The 27,562-nt window shown below is 61.2% G+C and overlaps 1 protein-coding gene across 1 annotated transcript in view; it reads left to right on the top strand.

The window, feature by feature from the left end:
- CACNA1F (calcium voltage-gated channel subunit alpha1 F) overlaps positions 1-27,562 on the top strand; it is a 77,269-nt gene that overhangs the window by 27,686 nt on the left and 22,021 nt on the right. Inside the window, exons 10-25 of the mRNA XM_064737849.1 lie at positions 500-603; positions 2,454-2,611; positions 5,735-5,822; positions 7,973-7,999; positions 11,841-12,001; positions 14,077-14,302; positions 17,757-17,841; positions 18,164-18,186; positions 18,609-18,726; positions 21,754-21,874; positions 22,273-22,354; positions 22,971-23,025; positions 23,569-23,623; positions 25,134-25,266; positions 25,908-26,040; positions 27,317-27,376. Coding sequence (XP_064593919.1) covers positions 500-603; positions 2,454-2,611; positions 5,735-5,822; positions 7,973-7,999; positions 11,841-12,001; positions 14,077-14,302; positions 17,757-17,841; positions 18,164-18,186; positions 18,609-18,726; positions 21,754-21,874; positions 22,273-22,354; positions 22,971-23,025; positions 23,569-23,623; positions 25,134-25,266; positions 25,908-26,040; positions 27,317-27,376 — 1,629 coding nt within the window. The remainder of the gene's footprint in view (positions 1-499; positions 604-2,453; positions 2,612-5,734; positions 5,823-7,972; positions 8,000-11,840; positions 12,002-14,076; positions 14,303-17,756; positions 17,842-18,163; positions 18,187-18,608; positions 18,727-21,753; positions 21,875-22,272; positions 22,355-22,970; positions 23,026-23,568; positions 23,624-25,133; positions 25,267-25,907; positions 26,041-27,316; positions 27,377-27,562) is intronic.

Genomic DNA, 27,562 nt, shown 5'->3' with positions numbered 1-27,562 from the left:
TGGGATTTTGGGGTCCCCCTCACCCAAACAGGGATTTTTGGTGTCCCCTTTACCTAAACATGCATTTGGGATTTTTGGGGTCCCTCCCATACCCAGACAGATTTGGGATTTTTGGGGTCCCCCCTACCCCGAACAGGGATTTTTGGGGTCCCCTCATGACCCGAGGACGGATTTGGGATTTTTGGGGTTCCCTACCCTTCCCCCTCCAGGGTTTGGGGTCCCCCTCACCTGAGGAAGGAATTTGGGATTTTTGGGGTCCTCCCCTCACCCAAACAGGGATTTTTGGGGTCCCCCCATGACCCGAGGACAGATTTGGGATTTTTGGGGTCCCCTTCACCCAAACAGGGATTTTTGGGGTCCCCCCATGACCTGAACATCCATTTGGAATTTTTGGGGTCCCCCTCACCCAGACAGGGATTTTTGGGGTCCCCCTCATGACCCGAGGACAGATTTGGGATTTTTGGGGTCCCCCTGACCCCGATTTCCCCCCTCCCCACAGATGCAGGATGCCATGGGCCACGAGCTGCCCTGGATTTACTTCGTCAGCCTCGTCATCTTCGGCTCCTTCTTCGTGCTCAACCTCGTCCTGGGCGTGCTCAGCGGGTCAGGGCCCAATTCGGGGTTTTGGGGGTTTTTTTGGGGTTTTTTGGGGATTTTTTTGGGTTTTTTTGGGGATTCTTTTTGATTTTTTGGGGTTTTTTGGGGATTTTTGGGAGTTTTTTGGGGAATTTTTTGGGATTTTTTTGGGATTTTTTTTGGAATTTTTTGGGGATTTTTTGGGAATTTTTTGGGATTTTTGGGGGTTTTTTGGGATTTTTGGGATTTTTTTTTTTGGGGTTTTTTGGGGGGTTTTTGGGAGTTTTTGGGGATTTTTTGGGGATTTTTTGGGGATTTTTTAGGGATCACACCTGATTTGGGATTTTGGGATTTTTTGGGGATTTTATGGGATTTTTGGGGATTTTTGGGGATTTTTTGGATTTTTCTGGGGATCACACCGTGGCATTTTTGGGATTTTTTGGGGAGTTTTTGGGTTTTTTTGGGGATTTTATGGGATTTTGGGGATTGGGGGATTTTTTGGTGATCACACCTTGGCGTTTTGGGATTTTTTGGGGATTTTTTGAGGATTTTTTTGGATTTTTCTGGGGATCATACCCTGGCATTTTTGGGAATTTTTGGGGAGTTTGTGGGGTTTTTTGGGGATTTTTGGGGGATTTTTTTTTATTTTTTGGAGATTTTGGGGGAGTGACACTTTTGCATTTTTGGGGATTTTTTGGGGAGTTTTCGGGATTTTTTGGGGGATCGAACCTTGGATTTTGGGTGATTTTTTGGGGATTTTTTGGGGGTCCCACCTGGGCATTTTTGGGTATATATTGATTTTTGGATTTTTTTGGGGTCACACTTGCCATTTTGAATGGATTTTTTTCTTGTTTTTGTGGGATTTTTGGGGATCACACCTGGGCATTTTTGGGGGGTCACACCTGGGCATTTTTGGGGTATCATACCCTTGCATTTTTGGGATTTTTTTGGAGGTCCACCTTGGGATTTTTGGGGGTCCCACTTCCCATTTTGGGATTTTTTTTTTTGGGTTTTTTGGGATTTTCGGGGTCACCACCTTGCCGTTTTTGGGATTTTTTTTTTGTTTTTTTGGGATTTTTGGGGGTCCTACTTGCCATTTTGGGGTACATGGATTTTTGGGATCATACTTGTTTTGCGATTTTCGGGGTCCCACCTTGCATTTTGGGTTTATTTTTTTTTTATTTTTTGGGATTTTTGGGGGTCCCACCTTGCCATTTGATTTTTTTATTTTGGGATTTGGGGCACACTTGCCATTTTTGGGGTCACCCTTGCCATTTTTGGGGGGTCCTCTGGATTTTGGGTACAACCCTTGGCATTTTTGGGATTTTTTGGAGATCCCACCTTGGGATTTTTGTGGGTCACACCTGGGCATTTTTGGGATATTTTTTTTTTTGTTTTTGCGGGATTTTTGGGAGTCCCACCTTGGGATTTTTGGGGGTCCCACCTTGCCATTTTGGGATTTTTTTTTTTTGTTTTTTTGGGATTTTCGGGGGTCCCACCTTGCCATTTTGGGGGTCCCACCTGGGCATTTTTGGGGGTCCACCTGGCATTTTGGGATATTTTTTTTTTTTGGGATTTTTTTGGGAGTCACACCTTGCCATTTTGGGATATTTTTTTTGTTTTTGTGGGATTTTCGGGGGTCACACCTTGCCATTTTGGGGGGCCACACTGATTTGGTCCCACCTTGCCATTTTGGGATATTTGTTTTTTTCGATTTGGGGTCACACCTGGGCATTTTTGGGATATTTTTTTGGTTTTTGTGGGATTTTTTGGGTGTCACACCTTGCCATTTTGGGATATATTTTTTTTTTGTCTTTGTGGGATTTTCGGGGGTCCCACCTTGCCGTTTTGGGGGTCCCACCTGTCCCCCTCCCCAGGGAGTTCTCCAAGGAGCGCGAGAAGGCCAAAGCCCGCGGAGATTTCCAGAAGCTGCGCGAGAAGCAGCAGCTGGAGGAGGACCTGCGGGGTTACATGGACTGGATCACCCAGGCCGAGCTCGAGGGCGAGGAAGAGGAGGGAGAGCACGACAAGCACCGTCAGTGGCGCTTTGGGGGGCGGCTTTGGGGCTGAACCCCAAAATGCCCTGAATCCGAAGCCCCCAAAATCCCCGTATGGGGTTTCCCCAGTCTACCGCGAGGAGCATGGAAGAGAAGCCGAGCTGAGTGCTGCGGCACCAGCACTCCACGGACACGCACGTACCACGCACCCAAATGCCCAATTGGGGACCAAAATACCCGATTGGTACCCAAGTTCCCTGAACCCCGAGATCCCAAATTCCCTGAACCAGGACCCAAATTCCTGAACCCAGAGATCCTAAATTCCCTTAATCTGACACCCCAATCCTCCAGACTGGGTCCCCAAAACACACAGATTGGGGGACCCCAAAATACCCAGATTGGGGTACCCCAAATCCCTGAACCAGAAATCCCCAAATCCCGAACCCAGAGATCCCAAATTCCTAATCTGAGCACCCCAAAACACGAATTGGGTACCCCAAATTCCCTGACCAGGGGATCCCAAATTCCCTGAACTGGGCACCCCAAAAATACCAGATTGGGGCACCCCAAATTCCCTGAACCCAGAAATCCCAAATTCCCTGAATCCAAGACCCCCAAATCCCCGACTGGGTTCCCCAAAACCCCAGATTGGGGCCCCCAAAATACCCAGATTGGGGTACCCCAAGTTCCCTGAACCCAGAAATCCCAAATTCCCTGAATCCAGAGATCCCAAATTCCCTGAACCTGGGCACCCCAATATACCCAGATTGGGGGACCCCAAAATACCCAGATTGGGGGACCCCAAATTCCCTGAACCCAGAAATCCCAAATTCCCTGAACCCAGAAATCCCAAATTCCCTGAATCCAGACACCCCAAATCCCCCAGACTGGGGTTCCCCAAATTCCCTGAATCCAGAGATCCCAAGTTCCCTGAACCCAGAAATTTCAAATTCCCTGAATCCAGAGATCCCAAATTCCCTGAATCCAGAGATCCCACATTCTCTGAACCTGGGCACCCCAAATTCTCTGAACCCAGAAATCCCAAATTCCCTGAACCCGGGCACCCCAAAATACCCAGATTGGGGCACCCCAAAATACCCAGATTGGGGCACCCCAAAATACCCAGATTGGGGCACCCCAAATTCCCTGAACCCAGAAATCCCAAATTCCCTGAATCCAGAGATCCCAAATTCCCTGAACCCGGGCACCCCAAATTCCCTGAATCCAGACACCCCAAATCCCCCAGACTGGGGTTCCCCAAAATACCCAGATTGGGGGACCCCAAATTCCCTGAACCCAGAAATCCCAAATTCTCTGAACCCAGAGATCCCAAATTCCCTGAACCTGGGCACCCCAAAACACCCAGATTGGGGTACCCCAAAATACCCAGACTGGGGTACCCCAAATTCCCTGAACCCAGAAATCCCAAATTCCCTGAACCTGGGCACCCCAAATCCCCCAGATCGGGGCACCCCAAATCACCCGGACTGGGCACCCCAAATTCCCTGACCCCAGCCACCCCAACGCCCCCTGACGAGTTCCCCTGTCCCCCCAGTTTAACCAGTTCTCCCAGTTTAACCAGTACTCTCCAGTTGAACCAGTAACCCCCCCAGTCCCCCCAGTTTGACCAGTACCCCCCCCCAGTTCTCCCAGTTTAACCAGCTCCCCCCAGTTTAACCAGTCCCCCATTCCCAGTTTAACCAGCCCCCCCCAGTTCTCCAGTCCCCCCAGTTTACCCAGTCCCCGCATTCCCAGTTTACCCAGTTTAACCAGCCCCCCATTCCCAGTTCTCCCAGTCCCTCCAGTTTACCCAGTCCCCCTTTCCCAGTCCCCCCAGTTCCCCCCAGTTTACCCAGTTCCCCGTTCCCAGTCCCCATTCCCTCCCAGTTTACCCAGTCCCCCCAGTTCTCCCAGTCCCTCCCAGTTTACCCAGTCCCCCATTCCCAGTCCCCCAGTCCCCCCAGTTTACCCAGTTCCCCGTTCGCAGTCCCCCATTCCCAGTTTAACCAGTCCCTCCCAGTATCTCCCAGTTTACCCAGTCCCCCCCAGTTCTCCCAGTCCCCCAGTTTACCCAGTTGCCCGTTCCCAGTCCCCATTCCCTCCCAGTTCTCCCAGTTCTCCCAGTCCCCCCAGTTTACCCAGTTCCCCGTTCCCAGTTCTCCCAGTTTACCCAGTCCCCATTCCCAGTTGTACCCAGTCCCCCCCAGTCCCCCAGTTTACCCAGTCCCCGTTCCCAGTCCCCCCAGTCCCCCAGTTTACCCAGTCCCCGTTCCCAGTTCTCCCAGTCCCCCCAGTTTACCCAGTTCCCCGTTCCCAGTCCCCCAGTCCCTCCCAGTATCTCCCAGTTCCCCATTCCCAGTCCTTCCCAGTCCCTCCCAGTTTACCCAGTTCCCCGTTCCCAGTCCCTCCCAGTCCCCCAGTTTACCCAGTTCTCCCAGTCCCCCAATTTACCCAGTTCCCCGTTCCCAGTCCCTCCAGTCCCCCCAGTTTACCCAGTTCTCCCAGTCCCCCCAGTTTACCCAGTTCTCCCAGTATCTCCCAGTTTACCCAGTTCCCCGTTCCCAGTTCTCCCAGTCCCCCCAGTTTACCCAGTTGCCGTTCCCAGTCCCCCAGTCCCCCCAGTTTACCCAGTTCCCCGTTCCCAGTTCTCCCAGTTCTCCCAGTTTACCCAGTTCCCAGTCCCTCCCAGTCCCCCCAGTTTACCCAGTTCCCCTTCCCAGTCCCTCCCAGTTTACCCAGTCCTCCAGTATCTCCCAGTCCCTCCCAGTTCCAGTCCCCCAGTCCCCCCAGTTTACCCAGTCCCCGTTCCCAGTTTACCCAGTCCCTCCCGGTTTACCCAGTCCCTCCCAGTCCCCCCAGTTTACCCAGCCCCCCCAGTCCCCCCAGTTTACCCAGTCCCTCCCAGTATCTCCCAGTCCCTCCCAGTTCCCAGTCCCCCCAGTCCCCCCAGTTTACCAGTCCCCCGTTCCAGTTCTCCCAGTCCCTCCCAGTTTACCCAGTCCCCTGTTCCCAGTCCCCCCAGTCCCCCCAGTTTACCCAGTTCCCCGTTCCCAGTCCCCCCAGTTTACCCAGTCCCCCGTTCCCAGTTCTCCCAGTCCCTCCCAGTTTACCAGTTCCCAGTATCTCCCAGTCCCCCCAGTTTACCCAGTTGCCGTTCCCAGCGAGCCTCCCGGGCAGCGAAACCACCTCAGTGAACACCGAGACCGTGGGCGAGGAGGAGGCGCCGCCGACGGCCTGCGAGCGCTGCCTGTGAGACCCCCGGACCCCCGAGAGACCCCCGGGACACCTGAGAGACCCCCGAGAGACCCCCGGGACCCCCGAGAGACCCCCGAGAGACCCCCGCACCCCTGAGGGATCCCCAGGAGACCCCCGGGACCCCCGAAGACCTGAGAGACCCCGGGACTCCCCAGATCCCAGGGACCCCTGAGGGACCCCCGGGACCCCCGAGAGACCCCCGGGACCCCTGAGAGACCCCCAAGAGACCCCCAAGAGACCCCTGGGACCCCTGAGAGACCCCAGATTCCTGGGACCCCCGAGAGATCCCCGGATCCCTGGGACCCTCAAGACACCCCGGACCCTGAGAGACCCCCAGGACCCCCGAGGACCCCGAGAAACCCCACAGACGACCGAGACCCCCGAGATCCCCAACTCAGGGACCCCTGGGACACCCGAGAGACCCCTGAGAGACACCCAGGACCACCGAGAGACCCCAAGAGAGCCCAGGACCCCCAACCAGGGACACCCCCAGACCCCGGACCCCCGAGAGACCCCCCAGAGCCCTGGGACCCCGAGAGACCCCCGAGACACCTGAGAGACCCCCGAGACACCTCCCAGACCAACAGGACCCCGACAGACCCCCCCACAGACCATGGGACCCCCGGGACACCCAGGACAACCCCAGGACCCCTGACCCTGCCCACCGACCCAGGGACCCCCGGGATCCCCAGGAGGACCCCCAGACCCCAGGGACACCCCACAGACCACTGAGACCCCCGAGAGACCCCTGGGACCCCCAAGAGACCCCCAGACGCATGGGACCCCTCACAGACCCCCGGGACACCCACTAGACCCCCAAGACCCCCGAGAGACCCCTAGGACACCCAACCCCACCCCCCAGCCTGTGGGACCCCTGACAGACCCCAGGGACCCCCGGGACACCCCAGACCCCCAAGAGACCCCCAGGACCCCTGAGAGACCCCTACAGACCCCCGGGACCCTGAGAGACCCCCGAGAGACCCCCGGGACCCCCGAGAGACACCTGGGACCCCTGAGGGATCCCCAGGACACCCAAGAGACCCCTGGGACCCCCGACCCTGGCCCAGGGACACCCCACAGACCCCTGGGACCCCTCAGACCCCCAGGACACCAAGAGACCCTGAGAGACCCCTGGGATCCCTGAGAGACCCCTGGGACACCCCCAGACCCATGGGACCCCTCACAGACCCCCGACCCAGGGACCCCTGAGAGACCCCTGGGACCCCTGAGAGACCCCCGAGAGACCCCCGGGACCCCCGAGAGACCCCCGGGACCCCTGGGACCCCCGAGAGATCCCCGGGATCCCTGAGAGACCCTCGACCCAGGGACACCCGACAGACCCCCCAGGACCCCTGAGAGACCCCCAAGAGACCCCTGGGACCCCCAGGACACCCCCAAACCCCCGAGAGACCCCCTGGATCCCTGAGACCCCCACAGACCCCCACAGACCCCCGGGATACCCCAGAGAGATCCCTGGGACTCCCCACAGATCCCCAGGACCCCCGAGAGACCCCCGGGACCCCGACCCCACCTCCCGACCCAGGGACAGCCCCAGACCCCCAAGAGAGCCGTGGGACCCCACAGACCCCCAGCACCCCCCTGGGACCCCCCACAGACCCCTGGGACCCCCGGGACCCCCGAGAGACCCCCAAGAGACCCTCAGGACCCCCCAAATTCCCTCCAGGACCCCAAAACCGACCCCAGCACCCCAATAAAGCCCCCTGAGACCCCAAAACCGACCCCCAAAGCAGCCTCAAAGCCCCCTGAGACCCCTCCAGAGCCCCAGGGACCCCCCAAATTCCATCCAGGACCCCAAAAATGACCCTCAAACCCTTCTGAGACCCCTCTAGAGCCTTAAGGACCCCCCAAATTCCCTTCAGGACCCCAAAACCGACCCCAGCACCCCATTAAAGCCCCTCCAGATATCCCCCCATGGCTGAGGGACTCCCCCAAAATCCCCAAATTTTGGGATAATTTTGAGGTAATTTTGGGGTAATTTGGGGGTAATTTTGGGGTAATTTTGAGGTAATTTTGAGGTAATTTGGGGGTAATTTTGGGTTATTTTTGGGGTAATTTTGTGTTATTTTGGGGGTAATTTGGGGGTAATTTTGGGGTAATTTCTGCTTTTTTTTTTCGCTCCCCAGGGGCAAAATTACCAAGACAAAATTCTGGTGAGTGGAGACAAAAATGGGGGGGAATGGGGAATAAATTTAGGGGGGACCCTAAAAACCTCCTAACCCACCCCAAAATGGGTTTAAAGGAAAGGATTTTATGGGAAGAATGGAAATATGGGAAAGGTTTTTATGAAATATGGGTTGGATATTAGGAAAAGGATTTTATGAAAAAATTGGTTTGTGGGAAAGGTTTTTTACCCAAATATGAATTTAAGAGAATTTATCGCTGTCCCTCGTGTGTCCCCCTTGTGTCCCCCGTGTGTCCCCCCCGTGTCCCTGTGTCCCCTTTGTCCCTCGCTGTCCCCCCGTGTCCCCCTTTGTGCCCTCCGTGTCCCCCGTGTGTCCTCTCCGTGTCTCTCGCTGTCCCCTTGTGTCCCCATGTCCCCCCGTGTCCCCCCGTGTCCCCCCGTCCCCCTTGTGTCCCCCCCGTGTCCCCCTTGTGTCCCACCATGTCCCCCCGTGTCCCTGTGTCCCCTGTGTCCCCCCCGTGTCCCCGTGTGTCCCCCGTGTGTCCTGCCCATGTCCCCGTGTCCCCCCGTGTCCCTCGGTGTCCCCGTGTACCCCTTGTGTCTCCTTTGTGTCCCCGTGTCCCTCCGTGTTCCCCGTGTCCCCCGTGTCCCCTCCGTGTCCCCTTGTCCCCCCGTGTCCCTGTGTCCCCCGTGTCCCCCGTGTGTCCTCCCGTGTCCCTCGCTTGTCCCCCTTTGTCCCTTTGTCCCCCGTGTCCCTGTGTCCCCTTTGTCCCCCTTGTGTCTCCCTTGTGTCCCCCTTTGTCCCTCTTGTCTCCCCCGTGTCCCTCTTGCCCCCCCGTGTCCGCTTTGTCCCCTGTGTCCTCCTTGTCCCCCCCGTGTCCCTTTTGTGTCCCTGTGTCCCCGTGTCCCCCCGTGTCCCTGTGTCCCCTTTGTCCCCCTTGTGTCTCCTTGTGTCCCCCTTTGTCCCTCGTGTCCCCTGCGCCCCCTTTGTCCCCCCCGTGTCCCCCTTGTGTCCCCCGTGTCCCTCGCTGTCCCCCGTGTCCCCCCGTGTTCCCCGTGTCCCCCGTGTCCCCCCCGTGTGTGCCCGGTGTGTCCTGCCCGTGTCCCCCGTGTCCCCCGTGTCCCTCGCTGTCTCCCTTGTGTCCCCCGTGTCCCCCCCGTGTCCCCTCCCCGTGTCCCCTTTGTCCCCCGTGTCCCCTTGTCCCCCGTGTCCCTGTGTCCCCCGTGTCCCCCTTGTGTCCCCTGTGTCCCCCCGTGTCCCTCGGTGTCCCCCGTGTCCCCCTTGTGTCTCCTTTGTGTCCCCCGTGTCCCTCGCTGTCCCCCGTGTCCCCTCCGTGTTCCCCGTGTCCCCCCCGTGTCCCCCCTGTGTCCCCTTGTCCCCCCGTGTCCCCGTGTGCCCCCCGTGTCCCCGTGTCCCTGTGTCCCCTTTGTCCCCCTTGTGTCTCCCTTGTGTCCCCCTTTGTCCCTCGTGTCCCCTCCATGTCCCCCCCGTGTCCCCCGTGTGTCCCCCGTGTCCCTCGCTGTCCCCCGTGTCCCCGTGTCCCTCGCTGTCCCCCGTGTGTCCCCCGTGTCCCCTCCCCGTGTCCCCGTGTCCCTCGCTGTCCCCCCGTGTCCCCTTTGTGCCCTCCGTGTCCCCCGTGTGTCCTCTCCGTGTCTCTCGCTGTCCCCCTTGTGTCCCCCATGTCCCCGTGTTCCCCCGTGTCCCCCCGTGTCCCCCTTGTGTCCCCCGTGTCCCCGTGTCCCCCTTTGTCCCCCGTGTCCCCACCGTGTCCCTGTGTGTCCCCGTGTCCCCCTTGTGTCTCCCCCGTGTCCCTGTGTCCCCTTTGTCCCCCTTGTGTCTCCCTTGTGTCCCCCTTTGTCCCTCGTGTCCCCCCCGTGTCCCTTGGTGTCCCCGTGTCCCCGTGTCCCCTCCGTGTCCCCCATGTCCCCGTGTCCCCCGTGTGTCCCCTTGTCCCCCCGTGTCCCTGTGTCCCCGTGTCCCCCTTGTGTTCCCCGTGTGTCCCCCCGTGTCCCCTCCCCGTGTCCCCTTTGTCCCTCGCTGTCCCCCCGTGTCCCCTCCGTGTTCCCCGTGTCCCCTGTGTCCCCCCGTGTGTCCCCCCGTGTCCCCCTTTGTCCCCCTTTGTCCCCCGTGTCCCCTGTGTCCCCCTTTGTCCCTCGCTGTCCCCCCGTGTCCCCCTTGTGTCCTGCCCGTGTCCCCCGTGTCCCTCGCTGTCTCCCTTGTGTCCCCCGCGTCCCCACCGTGTCCCCCTTGTGTGCCCCGTGTCCCCCTTTGTGCCCTCCGTGTCCCCGTGTGTCCTCTCCGTGTCCCTCGCTGTCCCCCCGTGTCCCTGTGCCCCCGTGTCCCCCTTGTGTCCCCTGTGTCCCCCCGTGTCCCTCGGTGTCCCCGTGTCCCCCGTGTGTCCCCCGTGTCCCCCGTGTCCCCTTGTGTCCCCCGTGTCCCCACCGTGTCCCTGTGTGTCCCCGTGTCCCCCTTGTGTCTCCCCCGTGTCCCTGTGTCCCTCCGTGTCCCCCGTGTCCCCCCCGTGTCCCCCTCCGTGTCCCCCTTGTGTCCCCCGTGTCCCCTCCGTGTTCCCCGTGTCCCCTGTGTCCCCCCCGTGTGTCCCCCGTGTGTCCTGCCCGTGTCCCCCGTGTCCCTCGCTGTCTCCCTTGTGTCCCCCCCGTGTCCCCACCGTGTCCCCGTGTGTCCCCCGTGTCCCCCTTGTGTCTCCCCCGTGTCCCCGTGTCCCTGTGTCCCCTTTGTCCCCCTTGTGTCCCCCCCGTGTCCCTGTGTCCCCCGTGTCCCCTGTGTCCTCCTTGTCCCCGTGTCCCTGTGTCCCCTTTGTCCCCCTTGTGTCTCCCTTGTGTCCCCCTTTGTCTCTCGTGTCCCCTCCGTGTCCCCTTGTCCCTCCGTGTCCCTGTGTCCCCTTTGTCTCCCTTGTGTCCCCCTTTGTCCCTCGTGTCCCCTCCGTGTCCCTTGTCCCCCCTTGTCCCCCCGTGTCCCCCCGTGTCCCTCGGTGTCCCCGTGTCCCCTCCGTGTTCCCCGTGTCCCCGCGTCCCCCGTATGTCCCCCGCGTCCCCCTTTGTCCCCCGTGTCCCTGTGTCTCCTTTGTCCCCTTGTGTCTCCCTTTGTCCCCCTTGTGTCCCCCCGTGTTCCTGTGTCCCCTTTGTCCTTCGCTGTCCCCCCGTGTCCCCTTTGTCCCCCGTGTCCCCCTTTGTCCCCCATGTCCCCTGTGTCCTCCTTGTCCCCCCCGTGTCCCCTTTGTCCCCCGTGTCCCCCTTTGTCCCCCATGTCCCCTTTGTGTCCCCTCGTGTCCCCGTGTCCCCCCCGTGTCCCCCTTGTGTCTCCCTTTGTCCCCCGTGTCCCCTCCCCGTGTCCCCCTTTGTGCCCTCCGTGTCCCCCGTGTGTCCTCTCCGTGTCTCTCGCTGTCCCCCTTGTGTCCCCCCGTGTCCCTGTGTCCCCCGTGTCCTCCTTTGTCCCCCCCGTGTCCCCTTGTGTCCCCTCCATGTCCCTGGTGTCCCCATTGTCCCCCTTGTGTCCCCCTTTGTCTCTCGCTGTCCCCCTTTGTCCCCCATGTCCCCGTGTCCCCCTTGTGTCCCCCTTTGTCCCTCGTGTCCCCTCCGTGTCCCCTTGTCCCCCGCGTCCCCACCGTGTCCCCCGTGTGTCCCCTTTGTTCCCCGTGTCCCCCTTGTGTCCCTCCGTGTCCCTTTTGTGTCCCTGTGTCCCCCTGTCCCCACCGTGTCCCCTCGCTGTCCCCCCGTGTCCCCTTTGTGCCCTCTGTGTCCCCCGTGTGTCCTCTCCGTGTCTCTCGCTGTCCCCCTTGTGTCCCCCTTGTGTCCCCTGTGTCCCCCCGTGTCCCCCCCGTGTCCCCGCCCCCGCGCTGTCCCCGCAGCCGCCGCCTGCGCCGCCTGAACCGGCTGTGGCGGCGCCGCTGCCGCGCCGCGGTGAAATCCGTGTCCTTCTACTGGACCGTGCTGCTGCTCGTGTTCCTCAACACGCTCACCATCGCCTCCGAGCACCACGGGCAGCCGCCCTGGCTCACCGAGACGCAGGGTGGGCACCCCGAAATCCCCCGGGGCACCCCGAAATCCCCCAGGGCACCCCAAAATCCTTCAGTGCCACCCGATGCCTCCCAGTGCATCTCAAACCTCCCAGTACCTCCCAAACCCCCCGGGATCCCCGGATATCCTCCAGGGCACCCCGAAATCCTACAGGGCACCCCAAAATCCTATAGGGCACCCCAAAATCCTATAGGGCACCCCAAAATGCTACAGGGCACCCCAAAATCCTATAGGGCACCCCAAAATCCTCCAGGGCACCTCGGGATTCCTGCAGGGCACCCCAAAATCCTACCTTGCCACCCGATGCCTCCCAGTGCCACCCGACGTCTCCCAGTGCATCTCAAACCTCCCAGGGCATCTCAAACCCCTCGGGACCCCTGGATACCCTACAGGGCACCCCGAAATCCTACAGTGCCCCCTGACACCTCCCAGTGATGCCCAAACCCCCCGGGATCACTGGGTATCCTCCAGGGCACCCCGAAATCCTCCAGGGCACCCCGAAATCCTTCAGTGCCACCCGATGCCTCCCAGTGCATCTCAAACCCCCCGGGACCCCCGGATATCATCCAGGGCACCTCCGACACTTCCCAGTGCCCCCCGACACCCCTCAGTGCCCCCAAAACCCCTCAGTAGCCCCAACACCCTCCAGGGCCCCCCAAACACTCCCAGTGCCCCCCAAACCCTTTGGTACCCCCCACACCCCCCCAGTGCCCGCCAAACAACACCCCCCTGACATCCCCCGGTGCCCCCAACACCTCCCAGGTCCCCTCAAACCCCTCAGTACACCCCAACAGCCCCCGGTACCCCCCAAAAACACCCCTGACATCCCCGGTACCCCCGTCACCCCCAGATCTCGGGGGTCCCATCCCACTCCCGATATTTCTTCTGGCGGGTGTCCTGGCTGTGTCCCCCGCTGTCCCCATATCCCCCAGAGCTCGGGGGTCCCATCCCACCCTCCCAAGGGGTGACCCAGCTGTGTCCCCCGGTGTCCCCCGTCACCCCCAGAGCTCGGGGGTCCCACCCCACTCCCGGAGGTTGACCCGGCTGTGTCCCCAGAGCTCGGGGGTCCCATCCCACCCTCCTGGGGGTGACCCGGCTGTGTCCCCCGGTGTCCCCATCATCCCCAGAGCTCGGGGGTCCCATCCCACCCTCCCAAGGTGTGACCCAGCTGTGTCCCCCGGTGTCCCCATCACCCCCAGAGCTCGGGGGTCCCACCCCACCCTCCTGGGGGGTGACCCGGCTGTGCCCCCCGGTGTCCCCATCATCCCCAGAGCTCGGGGAGGTTGACCCGACTGTGTCCCCAGAGCCCGGGGGTCCCACCCCACTCTCCTGGGCGGTGACCCTACTGTGTCCCCCGGTGTCCCCATCACCCCCAGAGCTCGGGGGTCCCACCCCACTCCCGGAGGTTGACCCGGCTGTGTCCCCAGATCTCGGGGGTCCCATCCCACCCTCCCTTGGTGTGACCCGGCTGTGTCCCCCGGTGTCCCCCGTCACCCCCAGAGCTCGGGGGTCCCATCCCACCCTCCTGGGGGGTGAACCCCGTGTGTCCCCAGAGCTCGGGGGTCCCATCCCACCCTCCTGGGGGTGAACCCCGTGTGTCCCCAGAGCCCAGGGGTCCCATCCCACCCTCCCGAGGTGTGACCCGGCTGTGTCCCCCAGTGTCCCCATCACTCCCAGAGCTCGGGGGTCCCACCCCACTCCGGGAGGTTGACCCGGCTGTGTCCCCAGAGCCCGAGTGTCCCATCCCACCCTCCCAAGGGGTGACCCAGCTGTGTCCCCCGGTGCCCCCCGTCACCCCCAGAGCTCGGGGGTCCCATCCCACCCTCCTGGGGTGTGACCCGGCTCTGTCCCCCACTGCTCCTCATCATCCCCAGAGCCCGTCCCCCACTGCTCCTCATCATCCCCACACTCACCCTCCCTGGGGGTGTCCCCTGAGTGTGTCCCCAGAGCCCGGGGGTCCCATCCCACCCTCCCTGGGTGTGACCCGGCTGTGTCCCCAGAGCTCGGGCGTCCCATCCCACCCTCCCTTGGTGTGACCCGGCTGTGTCCCCCGCTGTCCCCCCCCAGCCTACGCCAACAAGGCGCTGCTGTCGCTCTTCGCGGCCGAGATGGTGCTGAAGCTCTACGCGCTGGGCCCCTCGTGTTACTTCGCGAGCTTCTTCAACCGCTTCGATTGCTTCGTGGTGTGCGGGGGCGTGCTGGAGACGGCGCTGGTGGAGCGCGGCGCCATGGAGCCGCTCGGCATCTCCGTGCTGCGCTGCGTGCGCCTGCTGCGCGTCTTCAAGGTCACCCGGTGAGGGACGGGGTGGGGACAGCGTGGGGACAGAGTGGGGACAGGGTGGGGATAGAGCAGGGATAGGGTGGGGATGGAGCGGGGACAGAGTGGGGATAGTGTGGGGACACACAGTGGGACACACCGACAGTGGGACACCCTGACACTGGGACACACCGACAGTGGGACACACCGACACCGGGACACACTGACACGGAGACAGCGTGGGGACACGTAGTGGGACACACTGACACCGGGACAGCACGGGGACATGCAGTGGGACAAACCGATAGTGGGACACACCGACACTGGGATACCTCGGTGCCACAGCACTGGGACACACTGACAGTGGGACACACCGACACCGGGACAGCCCAACACCGGGATGGTGCAGGGACACCCTGACAGTGGGACACACGGACAGTGGGACATACCAACGCTGGGACACATGGACAGTGGGACATACCAATACCGGGACACACTGACACTGGGATACCATAATGTCACAGCACCAGGACACACCAACAGTGGGACACCCCAACACTGGGACACCCCGACACTGGGAGAGCACGGGGACAGCGCAGGGACACGCACTGGGACACACCGATAGTGGGACACCCCGACACTGGGACACACTGACAGTGGGACAAACTGACAGTGGGACACCCCAGTGCCCCAACACTGGGATGCCCCAACAGCGTGGGGCCACGCAGTGGGACACACCAACACCAGGACACCCTGACACTGGGACATACCGACACCAGGACACCCTGACACTGGGACACACCGACAGTGGGACACACGGTCACTGGGTTACCCTGACAGTGGGACACCCTGACAGTGGGACACACCAACACATCGACAGTGGGACACACTGACACTGGGACACACCGACACCGGGACACACTGACACAGAGACAGCATGGGGACACATAGTGGGACACACCGACACTGGGACAGCAAGGGGACATGCAGTGGGACAAACCGATAGTGGGACACACCAACACTGGGATACCTCAGTGCCACAGCAGTGGGACACACCGACACCGGGACAGCCCAACACCGGGATGGTGCAGGGACACACTGACAGTGGGACACCCCAACACTGGGACACACGGACAGTGGGACACACTGACACTGGGACACACGGACAGTGGGACATACCAACGCTGGGACACATGGACAGTGGGACATACCAATACCGGGACACACTGACACTGGGATACCATAATGTCACAGCACCAGGACACACCAACAGTGGGACACACCGATAGTGGGACACCCCGACACTGGGAGAGCACAGGGACAGCGCAGGGACACGCACTGGGACACACCGATAGTGGGACACCCGACACTGGGACACACGGACAGTGGGACAAACTGACAGTGGGACACCCCAGTGCCCCAACACTGGGATGCCCCAACAGCGTGGGGCCACGCAGTGGGACACACCAACACCGGGACACCCTGACACTGGGACACACCGACACCGGGACACACTGACACTGGGACACACCGACAGTGGGACACACCGACACCAGGACACCCTGACACTGGGACACACCGACACCGGGACACACCGACACCGGGACACACTGACACGGAGACAGCATGGGACAGACAGACAGCATGGGACAGACAGACTGGGACACGCAGTGGGACACACCGACACTGGGACGGTGTGGGGACAGCGTGAAGACACACGGACAGTGGGACACACTGACACCAGGACACACCAACAGTGGGAGACACCGGCACTGGGACAGCACGGGGACAGCACGGGGACACACAGCAGGACACACCGACACCGGGACGGCGTGGGGACAGTGCAGGGACACGCAGTGGGACACACTGACACTGGGACACACTGACACTGGGACACACCAACACATCGACAGTGGGACACACTGACACTGGGACACACCAATACCAGGACACACCAACACCAGGACACCCTGACACTGGGACACACTGACAGTGGGACACACGGACAGTGGGACACACCAACACATCGACAGTGGGACACACTGACAATGGGACACACTGTGACACACCAACACCAGGACACACCGACACCAGGACACACCGACACCAGGACACCCTGACACTGGGACACACTGACAGTGGGACACCCTGACAGTGGGACGGACACACTGACACTGAACAGCCTGACACCAGGACAGTGTGGTGACAGTGCAGGGACACACTGACACTGGGACAGCGCAGAGACACGCAGTGTGTTGGCTCTGTACTGTCCATCCAGCCCTTCCCAGTGCTCCCAGTCCATCCCAGTTCCCCCAGTGCTCCCAGTACTCCCTGTGCCCCAGTCCCTCCCAGTGCCCCCAGTCCATCCCAGTGCTCCCAGTCCATCCCAGTCCATCCCAGTTCCCCCAGTGCTCCCAGTTCATCCCAATGCTCCCCGTCCATCCCAGTGCCTCCCAGTGCTCCCAGTGCTCCCAGTCCATCCCAGTAACCCCAGTATCCCGCAGGCACTGGACATCCCTGAGCAATCTCGTTGGTTCCCTGCTGAACTCCATGAAATCCATTCATCCCTTCCCAGTGTCCCCAGTCCATCCCAGTGCTCCCAGTCCATCCCAGTCCTCCCAGTTCATCCCAGTGCTCCCAGTCCATCCCAGTGCCCCCAGTTCATCCCAGTGCTCCCAGTCCATCCCAGTCCATCCCAGTTCCCCCAGTGCTCCCAGTACTCCCTGTGCCCCAGTCAATCCCAGTGCCCCCAGTCCATCCCAGTGCTCCCAGTCCATCCCAGTGCTCCCAGTAACCCCAGTATCCCGCAGGCACTGGGCGTCCCTGAGCAATCTGGTGGGTTCCCTGCTGAACTCCATGAAATCCATTCATCCCTTCCCAGTGTCCCCAGTCCATCCCAGTCTCCCAGTCCTCCCAGTGCTCCAGTTCATCCCAGTGCCCCAGTTCATCCCAGTGCTCCCGTCCATCCAGTCATCCCAGTTCCCCCAGTGCTCCCAGTCTCCCAGTGCTCCAGTCCTCCCAGTCTCCCCCAGTACCCAGTTCCCCAGCCTGCTCCTGAGCATCGGTCGGTCCCTGCGACTCCAGATCCATTCATCCCTTCCCAGTGCTCCAGTCCATGCCAGTCCATCCCAGTGTCCCAGTGCCCCAGTCATCCAGTCCATTCCCAGTCCATCCCAGTGTCCCAGTAACCCAGTGCTCCCAGTGCTCCCTGCCATCTGTGCCCGCTTCTCCCATGTCCTTCATCCTGTCCAGTGCTCCCAGTTCCCAGTCCCATCCCCAGTGCTCCCAGTCCCGTGTCCCAGTAACCCCAGTATCCCGCAGGCACTGGGCATCCCTGAGCAATCTGGTGGGTTCCCTGCTGAACTCCATGAAATCCATTCATCCCTTCCCAGTGCTCCCAGTCCATCCCAGTCCCCTCCCAGTGCTCCCAGTTCATCCCAGTCCATCCCAGTCCATCCCAGTCCGTCCCAGTAACCCCAGTATCCCGCAGGCACTGGGCGTCCCTGAGCAATCTGGTCGGGTCCCTGCTGAACTCCATGAAATCCATTCATCCCTTCCAGTGCCCCAGTTTCCCAGTCCATCCCAGTCCCCAGTGCCAGTCCCAGTCCCCACTCCATCCCAGCCTCCCAGTGCATCCCAGTCTCCCCAGTGCTCCCAGTACCCTCCCCAGTGCCCCAGTCCTCAGTCCATCCCAGTGCTCCCAGTCCATCCCAGTCCATCCCAGTCCGTTCCAGTAACCCCAGTATCCGCAGGCACTGGGCGTCCCTGAGCAATCTGGTGGGTTCCCTGCTGAACTCCATGAAATCCATTCATCCCTTCCAGTGCCCCCAGTCCCATCCCAGTCCTCCCAGTCCCTCCCAGTCCATCCAGTCCATCCCAGTCCCTCCCATATCCCAGTTCCCAGTGCTCCCAGTACTCCTGTCCCCCAGTCCCTCCCAGTGCTCCCCAGTCCCTCCCAGTGCTCCCCAGTCCATCCCAGTCCGTCCAGTAACCCCAGTATCCCGCAGGCACTGGGCGTCCCTGAGCAATCTGGTGGTTCCCTGCTGAACTCCATGAAATCCATTCATCCCTCCTGCCCAGCTGTCTCCTCGTCCATCCATCCATTCGTCCCATCCCATGAGCTCCCAGTGCTCCCAGTACCATGCCCAGTGCCCCCAGTCCATCCCCAGGCTCTCACCGTCTCCAGTAACCCCAGTATCCCGCAGGCACTGGGCATCCCTGAGCAATCTGGTGGGTTCCCTGCTGCCAAACCTCATGACCACATGCCCGCATCGCACCTCCGCAGGCGTGCTCCCGTCTCCATCCCATCAGGTCCCATAACCAGTGAGACTTGGATCCCTAGGGGCCCTGGGGGGCTGCCCAAACCTGGGACCTTCGGGGGCCGCTTCAGCTTCGACGAGACGCAGACCAAGCGCAGCACCTTCGACACCTTCCCGCAGGCGCTGCTCACCGTCTTCCAGGTACCCCGAAAACGGGGGGACCCCAAAACTCAGGAGAACCTTTTGGGATACCCCAAAACCTGGGAGAGACCCCAAAACCTGGGGGAGACCCCAAAACCTGGGGGGAACCTTTTGGGGTATCCCAAAATCTGTGGGGAACCCCCCAGGCGCTGCTCACCGTCTTCCAGGTACCCCAAAAACGGGGGGACCCCAAAACTTGGGAGAACATTTTGGGTACCCCAAAACCTGGGGGAGACCCCAAAACCTGGGGGGAACCTTTTGGGGTATCCCAAAATCCGGGGGGAACCCCCCAGGCGCTGCTCACCGTCTTCCAGGTACCCCAAAACCTCAGGGGGACCCCAAAACTTGGGAGAACATTTTGGGTACCCCAAAACCTGGGAGAGACCCCAAAACATGGGGGGACCCCAAAACCTCAGGAGAACCTTTTGGGATACCCCAAAACCTGGGAGAGACCCCAAAACATGGGGAGACCCCAAAACCTCAGGAGAACCTTTTGGGATACCCCAAAACCTGGGGGAGACCCCAAAACATGGGGGGACCCCAAAACCTCAGGAGAACCTTTTGGGATACCCCAAAACCTGGGGGAGACCCCAAAACATGGGGGGACCCCAAAACCTCAGGAGAACCTTTTGGGATACCCCAAAACCTGGGGGAGACCCCAAAACCTGGGGGGAACCTTTTGGGGTATCCCAAAATCCGGGGGGAACCCCCCAGGCGCTGCTCACCGTCTTCCAGGTACCCCAAAACCTCAGGGGGACCCCAAAACTTGGGAGGACATTTTGGGTACCCCAAAACTTGGGGGGAACCTTTTGGGAGACCCCAAATCCTCAGGGAGACCCCAAAACCTCAGGGAGACCCCACAGACCAAGCACAGCACCTTCAACACCTTCCCACAGGCGCTGCTCACCGTGTTCCAGGTTCCCCAAAACATCAGGGGGACCCCAAAACCTGGGGAATCTTTAGGGGAATTTAGGGGAACCCCAAAACCTCAGGGAGACCCCCACAGGCCCTGCTCACCGTGTTCCAGGTACCCCAAAAACGGGGGAGACCCCAAAACCTGGGGAAGACATTTGGGGTATCCCAAAATCCGGGGGGAACCCCCAGGTGCTGCTCACCGTGTTCCAGATATCCCAAAAACTGGGAGGTACCCCAAAACCTCAGGGAGACCCCAAAACCTCAGGGAGACCCCAAAGCCTTCAGGGTGTCCCTGAAATCCCAGAGAACCGCAAAATGCTGAGGGGACCCCAAAGCCATGAGGACATCCCAAAACCTGGGGGGAACCTTTTGGGGAACCCCAAAATCTGGGGGGGACCTGGGATGGCACTGAGGTTTTGGGGTGCAGATCCTGATGGGTGAGGACTGGAATGCGTTGATGTAAATGGCACTGAGGTTTTGGGTGTCCTGAGGTTTTGGGGTTTTTGGGGTGCAGATCCTGAGGGTGAGGACTGGAACGGTGATGTACAGGCACTGAGGTTTTGGGGTGTCCGCTGAGGTTTTGGGGCACTCCGGTTTTGAGGTGCCCGGTTTTAGGGTGTTCTGACATCTAGGAGGTTTTGGGGTGCCACTGAGGAGTGTCACGAGGTTTTGGGTGGATCCTGGTTTGGGGGTACCCGGATTTGGTGTGGCTGATGTTTTAGGGTGCCCCATTTTTGGGGTGCCCCGGTTTTGGGGTGCAGTCCTGACGCAGACTGGAACGCCGTGATGTACGGCACTGAGGTTTTGGGGTGTCACTGAGCAGTGTCACTGAAGTTTTGGGGTGTTCCTGAGGTTTTTGGGGGTTTTGGGGTGCAGATCCTGACGGGTGAGGACTGGAACGCAGTGATGTACGAGGGCATTGAGGTTTTGGGGTGACACTGAAGTTTTGGGGTTTTTGGGGTGATCCTGATGGTGACTGAAGCGGTGATGTACAATGGCACTGAGGTTTTGGGGTGTCCCTGAGGTTTTTGGGGGTTTTTGGGGTGCAGATCCTGATGGGTGAGGACTGGAACGCGGTGATGTACAATGGCACTGAGGTTTTGGGGTGCCGCTGAGGTTTTGGGGCACTCTGGTTTTGAGGTGCCCCGGTTTTAGGGGTGTTACTGACAGGTCTCAGTGAGGTTTTGGGGTGCCACTGAGGAGTGTCACTGAGGTTTTGGGGTGTCCTGGTTTTTGGGGTGTCCCGGTTTTGGTGTGGTGCTGATGTTTTGGGGTGTCCCCATTTTTGGGGTGCCCCGGTTTTGGGGTGCAGATCCTGACCGGCAAGGACTGGAACATGGTGATGTACGAGGGCACTGAGGTTTTGGGGTGTCACTGAGGAGTGTCACTGATGTTTTGGGGTGTCCCTGAGGTTTTTGGGGTGCAGATCCTGATGGGTGAGGACTGAACGCGTGATGTACAAGGCACTGAGTTTGGGGTGCGCTGAGTTTTGGGTTTTGGGGTGCAGATCCTGACGGGTGAGGACTGGAACGCCGTGATGTACGAGGGCACTGAGGTTTTGGGGTGACACTGAAGTTTTGGGGTGCCCTTGGTTTTTGGGGTATCCCGGTTTTTGGGGTGTCCCAGTTTTTGGGGTGGTGCTGATGTTTTGGGGTGTCCCTGAGGTTTTTGGGGGTTTTTGGGGTGCAGATCCTGACGGGCGAGGACTGGAACATGGTGATGTACGAGGGACTGGGCTTTGGGGGACACTGATTTCGGGTGCCTTGGTTTACTTGGTATCCTTTTTGGGTCCATTGTTGGGTCCCAGTTTTTGGGTGGTGCGATGTTGGGGGTGACCCGAATTTTGGGGTGCCCGTTTTGGGGGCAATCCTGACGGAGGCAAGGGATGGAACATGGTGATGTACGGAGGGCACCTGAAGTTTGGGTTTCCTGAGTTTTGGTCATCTGACGGTGAGGACTGGAACGCCGTCATGTACGAGGGCACTGAGGTGTTGGGGTGACACTGAAGTTTCGGGGTGACTGGTATTGGGTACCCGGTTTTGGGGTCCAATTTTGGGGTGGTGCTGATGTTTTGGGGTGTCCCTGAGGTTTTTGGGGGTTTTTGGGGTGCAGATCCTGACGGGCGAGGACTGGAACGCCGTCATGTACGACGGCATCATGGCCTACGGCGGGCCCGTGTTCCCCGGGATGCTCGTGTGCGTTTACTTCGTCATCCTCTTCATCTGCGGCAACTGTGAGCGCCCAACTGGGGAAACTGGGAACACTGGGAGCACTGGGAGCATACTGGGAAATACTGGGATGATTCTGGGAGCATTCTGGGAGGATACTGGAAGGATAATGGAGGATACTGGGAGCACACTGGGAGCACTGGGAGGATACTGGGAGGGTGTTCGGGGGCACTGGGAGCATAGTGGGAGGATACTGGGAGATACTGGGGGTACTGGGAGCACTGGAAGCATACTGGGAGCACTGGGAGGATACTGGGAGGATACTAGGGCATACTGGGAGCATACTGGGATATACTGGGAGCATACTGGGCCATACTGGGATACTGGGAGCACACTGGGAGCACTGGGCCATACTGGGCCATACTGGGATATACTGGGAGCACTGGTGCCCCTCCCCCCTCAGACATCCTCCTCAACGTCTTCCTGGCCATCGCCGTGGACAACCTGGCCGACGGTGACAACATCAACTCGGGGGGGGACAAAAAGTGAGACCCCTCCCCAAACCCCCAAACCCCCGAGACCCCCGGGACCCCCGAGACCCCCATCCCCTGAGACCCCCGAGACCCCTTTTAGGGGTGATGGGGAGGGGTCCCCCCAATCCCTGGGATCCCCGAGACCCCTGTGGGAATGATGAGGAGGGGTCCCCACATCCCCTGGGACCCCTTTTGGGGTGATGGGGAGGGGTCCCCACATCCCCTGGGACCCCTTGGGGGGAAGTCTGACCCCTGATACCCCCGGGATCCCATTTGGGGGTGATGGGGAGGGGTCCCCACATCCTTGGGACCCTTTCAGGGGTGATGGGGAAGGGTCCCCCAATCCTCTGGGACCCCCAGGACCTCTTTTAGGGGTGATGGGGAGGGGTCCCCAATCCCCTGAGACCCCCGGGACCCCTTTTGGAGTGATGGGGAGGGGTCCCCAATCCCCTGGGACCCCTTTTTGGGGGTCTGACCCCCAGGACCCCCCGGGATCCCCTTTGGGGGGGATGGGGAGGGGTCCCCCCAATCCCTGGGACCCCTTTGGGGGTGATGGGGAGGGGTCCCCTCAATCCTCTGGGACCCCCGGGACCCCCGGGCTGAGCCCCCCCTTTGTCCCCAAACGCAGGGACAAGGCCGGGGAGGAGGGGACAGGGACAGAGAGCCAGGAGGTGGCCGTGAAGGTGAGGGGGGGTCCCGGGGGTGACAGGGATTGGGAGGGGTCCTGGGGGGGGTGACATTGATTTGGGGGGGGTCCTGGGGGGTGACAGGAATTGGGAGGGGTCCTGGGGGGGGGGACATTGATTTGGGGGGGGGTCCTGGGGGGTGACAGGAATTGGGGGTCCTGGGGGGGGGGTGACATTGATTTGGGGAGGTGACATTGATTGGGGGGGGTCCCGGGGGTGACATTGATTTGGGGGGGGTCCTGGGGGTGACAGGAATTGGGAGGGGTACTGGGGGTGACATTGATTTGGAGGGGGGGTGCTGGGGGGGGGTGACAGTGACTTGAGGGTCCCGGGGGTGACATTGATTTGGGGGGGTCCTGGGGGGTGACATCGATTTGGGGAGGTGACATTGATTTGGGGAGGTGACATTGATTTGGGGGGGTCCCGGGGGGTGACATTGATTTGGGGGGGTCCCGGGGGGTGACATTGATTTGGGGGGGTGACATTGATTTGGGGGGGTGACAGTGACTGGGGGGTCCTCACCCCCCTCCCCCTGCCCAGGTCGAGGGGGATCCGCAGGAGGAAGAGGAGGAGGAGGAGGAAGAGGGGGAGGAAGGTGAGTGTGACCTGCCTGGGGGACATTGGGGACGTTGGGGGGTGGCAATGCCTGGGGGGGGGGGGTCCCTGGGGAGGTGACAATGACAGATGGGGACCCTGGAGGTGGGGGGAGGTGACACGGGGGTCCCCAAAGGTGGGGAGGTGACAGTGGCCGGACACGGGGGGAGGTGACACGGGGTCCCTGGGGTGTGACACGGGGGTCCCTGGGCAGGGGAGGTGACACGGGGGTCCCTGGAGGGGGGGGGGAATGTGACACGGGGGTCCCCGCAGGTGACACGGGGGTCCCTGGGGTGTGACACGGGGGTCCCTGCAGGTGACACGGGGGTCCCTGGGGTGTGACACGGGGGTCCCTGCAGGTGACACGGGGGTCCCTGGGGTGTGACAATGGCCGGACACGGGGGGAGGTGACACGAATGTCCCCTGCAGGTGACACGGGGGTTCCCAAAGGTGGGGAGGTGACACGGGGGTCCCTGGGGAGGTGACAATGGCCGGACACGGGGGTAGGTGACACAGGGACCCCAGAGGCGGGGGAGGTGACACGGGGGTCCCTGGGGAGGGGGAGGTGACACGGAGGGAGGTGACACGGGGGTCCCTGAGGATGTGACACAGGGACACTGAAGGGGGGATGTGACACGAGGGTCCCCGCAGGTGACACGTGGGTCCCTGGGGAAGGGGAGGTGACACAGGTGACACGGGGGTCCCCAGAGGGGGGGATGTGACACGGGGGTCCCCACAGGTGACACGAGGGTCCTTGGGGAGGAGGGGAGGTGACACGGGGGCTCTCCAAAGGGAAGGATGTGACACGAGGGTCCCGTGCAGGTGACACGGGGACACTGAAGGGGGGGAAGTGATGCAGGGAGGTGACACGGGGTCCCTGGGGAAGGGGAGGTGACGCAGGTGACACGGGGAGGTGACACGGGGACACTGAATGGGGGGATGTGACACGAGGAGGTGACACGGGTGTCCCTGGGGAAGGGGAGGTGATGCAGGTGACACGGGGAGGTGACAAGGGGACACTGAAGGGGGGGATGTGACACGGGGAGGTGACACAGGTGACACGGGTGTCCCTGGGGAAGGGGAGGTGACACGAGGAGGTGACACGGGGAGGTGACACGGGGAGGTGACACAGGTGACACGGGTGTCCCTGGGGAAGGGGGGGTGACACGGGGAGGTGACACGGGTGACGTGACACGGGTGTCCCTGGGGAAGGGGAGGTGACACAGATGACACGGGGAGGTGACACGGGGAGGTGACACAGGTTACACAGGTGACACGGGTGTCCCTGGGGAAGGGGAGGTGACACGGGGAGGTGACACGGGTGACACGGGTGTCCCTGGCGAAGGGGGGGTGACACGGGGAGGTGACACGGGGAGGTGACACGAGGAGGTGACACGGGTGTCCCTGGGGAAGGGGAGGTGACACAGGTGACACAGGTGACACGGGTGTCCCTGGGGAAGGGGGGGTGACACGGGGAGGTGACACGGGGAGGTGACACGGGGTCCCCGCAGGTGACGAGGAGCCCGGGGGGGACAGGGACAGCCTGGGCAGGGCCCGCCTGGAGTCGCTGGAGGAGCCCCCCAAGACCAAGGTGACCCCGATCCCCGAGGGCAGCGCCTTCTTCGTGCTGAGCAGCACCAACCCGTGAGAGACTGGGAATGGGGGACTGGGGAAACTGGGGGAACTGGGAGGGTCTGGGATGGGAACAGCACCAGCCCGTGAGAGACTGGGAATGGGGGAGCTGGGGGGACTGGGGGGACTGGGGAAACTGGGGGGGACTGGGAGGGACTGGGAGGGACTGGGGGAACTGGGATGGGAACAGCACCAGCCCGTGAGAGACTGGAAATGGGGGACTGGGGGGACTGGGAGGGACTGGCACTGGGGAAACTGGGGGGACTGGGGAAACTGGGAGGGACTGGGAGGGACTGGGATGGGAACAGCACCAACCCGTGAGAGACTGGGGACTGGGGGGACTGGGGGGACTGGGAGGGACTGGGGGGACTGGAAGGGACTGGGGTAACTGGGATGCACTGGGAGCACTGGGACTGAGAGCATTGGGATGAATTGGAATGGACTGGGACGAACTGGGAGCACTGGGGGACTGGGATGAACTGGGAGCACTGGGACTGAGAGCACTGGAATGAACTGGGATACACTGAGATGTACTGGGATGAACTGGGATGTACTGGGATGAACTAGGCTGTAGTGGGATGGACTGGGATGAACTGGTCTGAACTGGTCCGTACTGGTCCGAACTGGTCCATACTGGTCCCTGTCCCCCACAGGCTGCGGGTGAAGTGCCACGCGCTGATCAACCACCACATCTTCACCAACCTCATCCTCGTCTTCATCATCCTCAGCAGCATCTCCCTGGCGGCCGAGGACCCCGTGCGGGCCCACTCACCCCGCAACCACGACGTAACTGGAGGGAGGAACACGTGGGAACAAACTGGGAGGGACTGGGAGGGACTGGGAACCATGTACTGGGCAAAACTGGGGTAGACTAACGGGGAAAAGAGGACTGGGAGAGACTGGGAACCACGTACTGGGAACACTGGGAGGGACTGGGAACCATGTACTGGGCAAACTGGGAGCACTGGGAGGGACTGGGAAGGACTGGGAACACTGGGAGGGACTGGGAACCACGTACTGGGAACACTGGGAGCACTGGGAGGGACTGGGAGCACTGGTGTGTTACTGGGAATGCTGCTGGGGGCAACTGGGAGCACTGGGAACACCGGGCAAACTGGGAGGGACTGGGAGGGACTGGGCAGGACCCGTGCGGGCCCCAAACCCCACGTACTGAACTGGGAACACTGGGATGGAACTGGGAACGATGTACTGGGCAACTGAACTGGGGCACTGGGAGGGACTGGGAGGGGAACTGGGCATGGGAATCCCGGAGCAGGCCGACTGACTCCGCAATGGAACACTGAGTGACTGGGAAAGCTGGGCAAACTGGGAGCACTGGGAGGACTGGGAAGGACTGCGAACCACGTACTGGGCAAACGGGGGCCCTGGAGCGACTGGGGAGACTGGGCACTGGCAAACTGGGAACACTGGGAGGGACTGGGCAGAGCCCCTGTGGGCCCACTCCGAAGTACTGGAACGGGCGGGAGCACTGGAGGGACAGGCCATGTACTGGTGGGCACTGGGACTGGGAGATCACTGGGAGCAAACTGGGAACACTGGGAGGGACTGGGAGGGACTGGCAACCATGTACTGGGCAAACTGGGAGGGACTGGAAGCACTGGGAGCACTGGGCAAACTGGGAACACTGGGAGGGACTGGGATGCACTGGGCAAACTGGGAGGGACTGGGCAAACTGGGAGGGACTGGAAGCACTGGGAGCACTGGGCAAACTGGGAACACTGGGAGGGACTGGAAGCACTGGGATGCACTGGGCAAACTGGGAGGGACTGGGCAAACTGGGAGGGACTGGAAGCACTGGGATGCACTGGGCAAACTGGGATGCACTGGGCAAACTGGGAGGGACTGGGGGAACTCACCCCATTAACCCCACGTGGGATCCGCTCACCCAAACTTGGGGGGCAGAAATGGGGGGAGCAAGGGGGGGTCTGGGGGGGTTTGGGGGGGTTCAGGAGTTTGGGGGTGTCAGGGGGATTTTTGGGGTGTTAGGGGATTTTGGGGGTGTTTGGGGTCCCCTCATTGCCCCCTTCCCCCCCCCCCTCAGATTTTGGGGTACTTCGATTACGCCTTCACCTCCATCTTCACCGTGGAGATCCTGCTCAAGGTACGGGGGAGCCCTGGGCGTTTGGGGGTTCCTTGGGGTGTTTGGGGGTCCCGGAGCTTGGGGTTCCCGTGGGTTTTGGGGTGCCCCACAGATGACGGTGTTTGGGGGGTGCCCAGGAGATTTGGGTTCCAGGTGATTTGGGGTTCCCAGGATGGTTTTGGGTGGTTTTTGGGTGCCAGATGATTC

The sequence above is a fragment of the Zonotrichia leucophrys genome, unplaced genomic scaffold (assembly GCF_028769735.1).
Source record: "Zonotrichia leucophrys gambelii isolate GWCS_2022_RI unplaced genomic scaffold, RI_Zleu_2.0 Scaffold_116_142020, whole genome shotgun sequence".
Classification (NCBI taxonomy): domain Eukaryota; kingdom Metazoa; phylum Chordata; class Aves; order Passeriformes; family Passerellidae; genus Zonotrichia; species Zonotrichia leucophrys.
The sequence above is the reverse complement of the archived record's forward strand: the minus strand, read 5'-3'. Positions and strand labels throughout refer to the sequence as shown.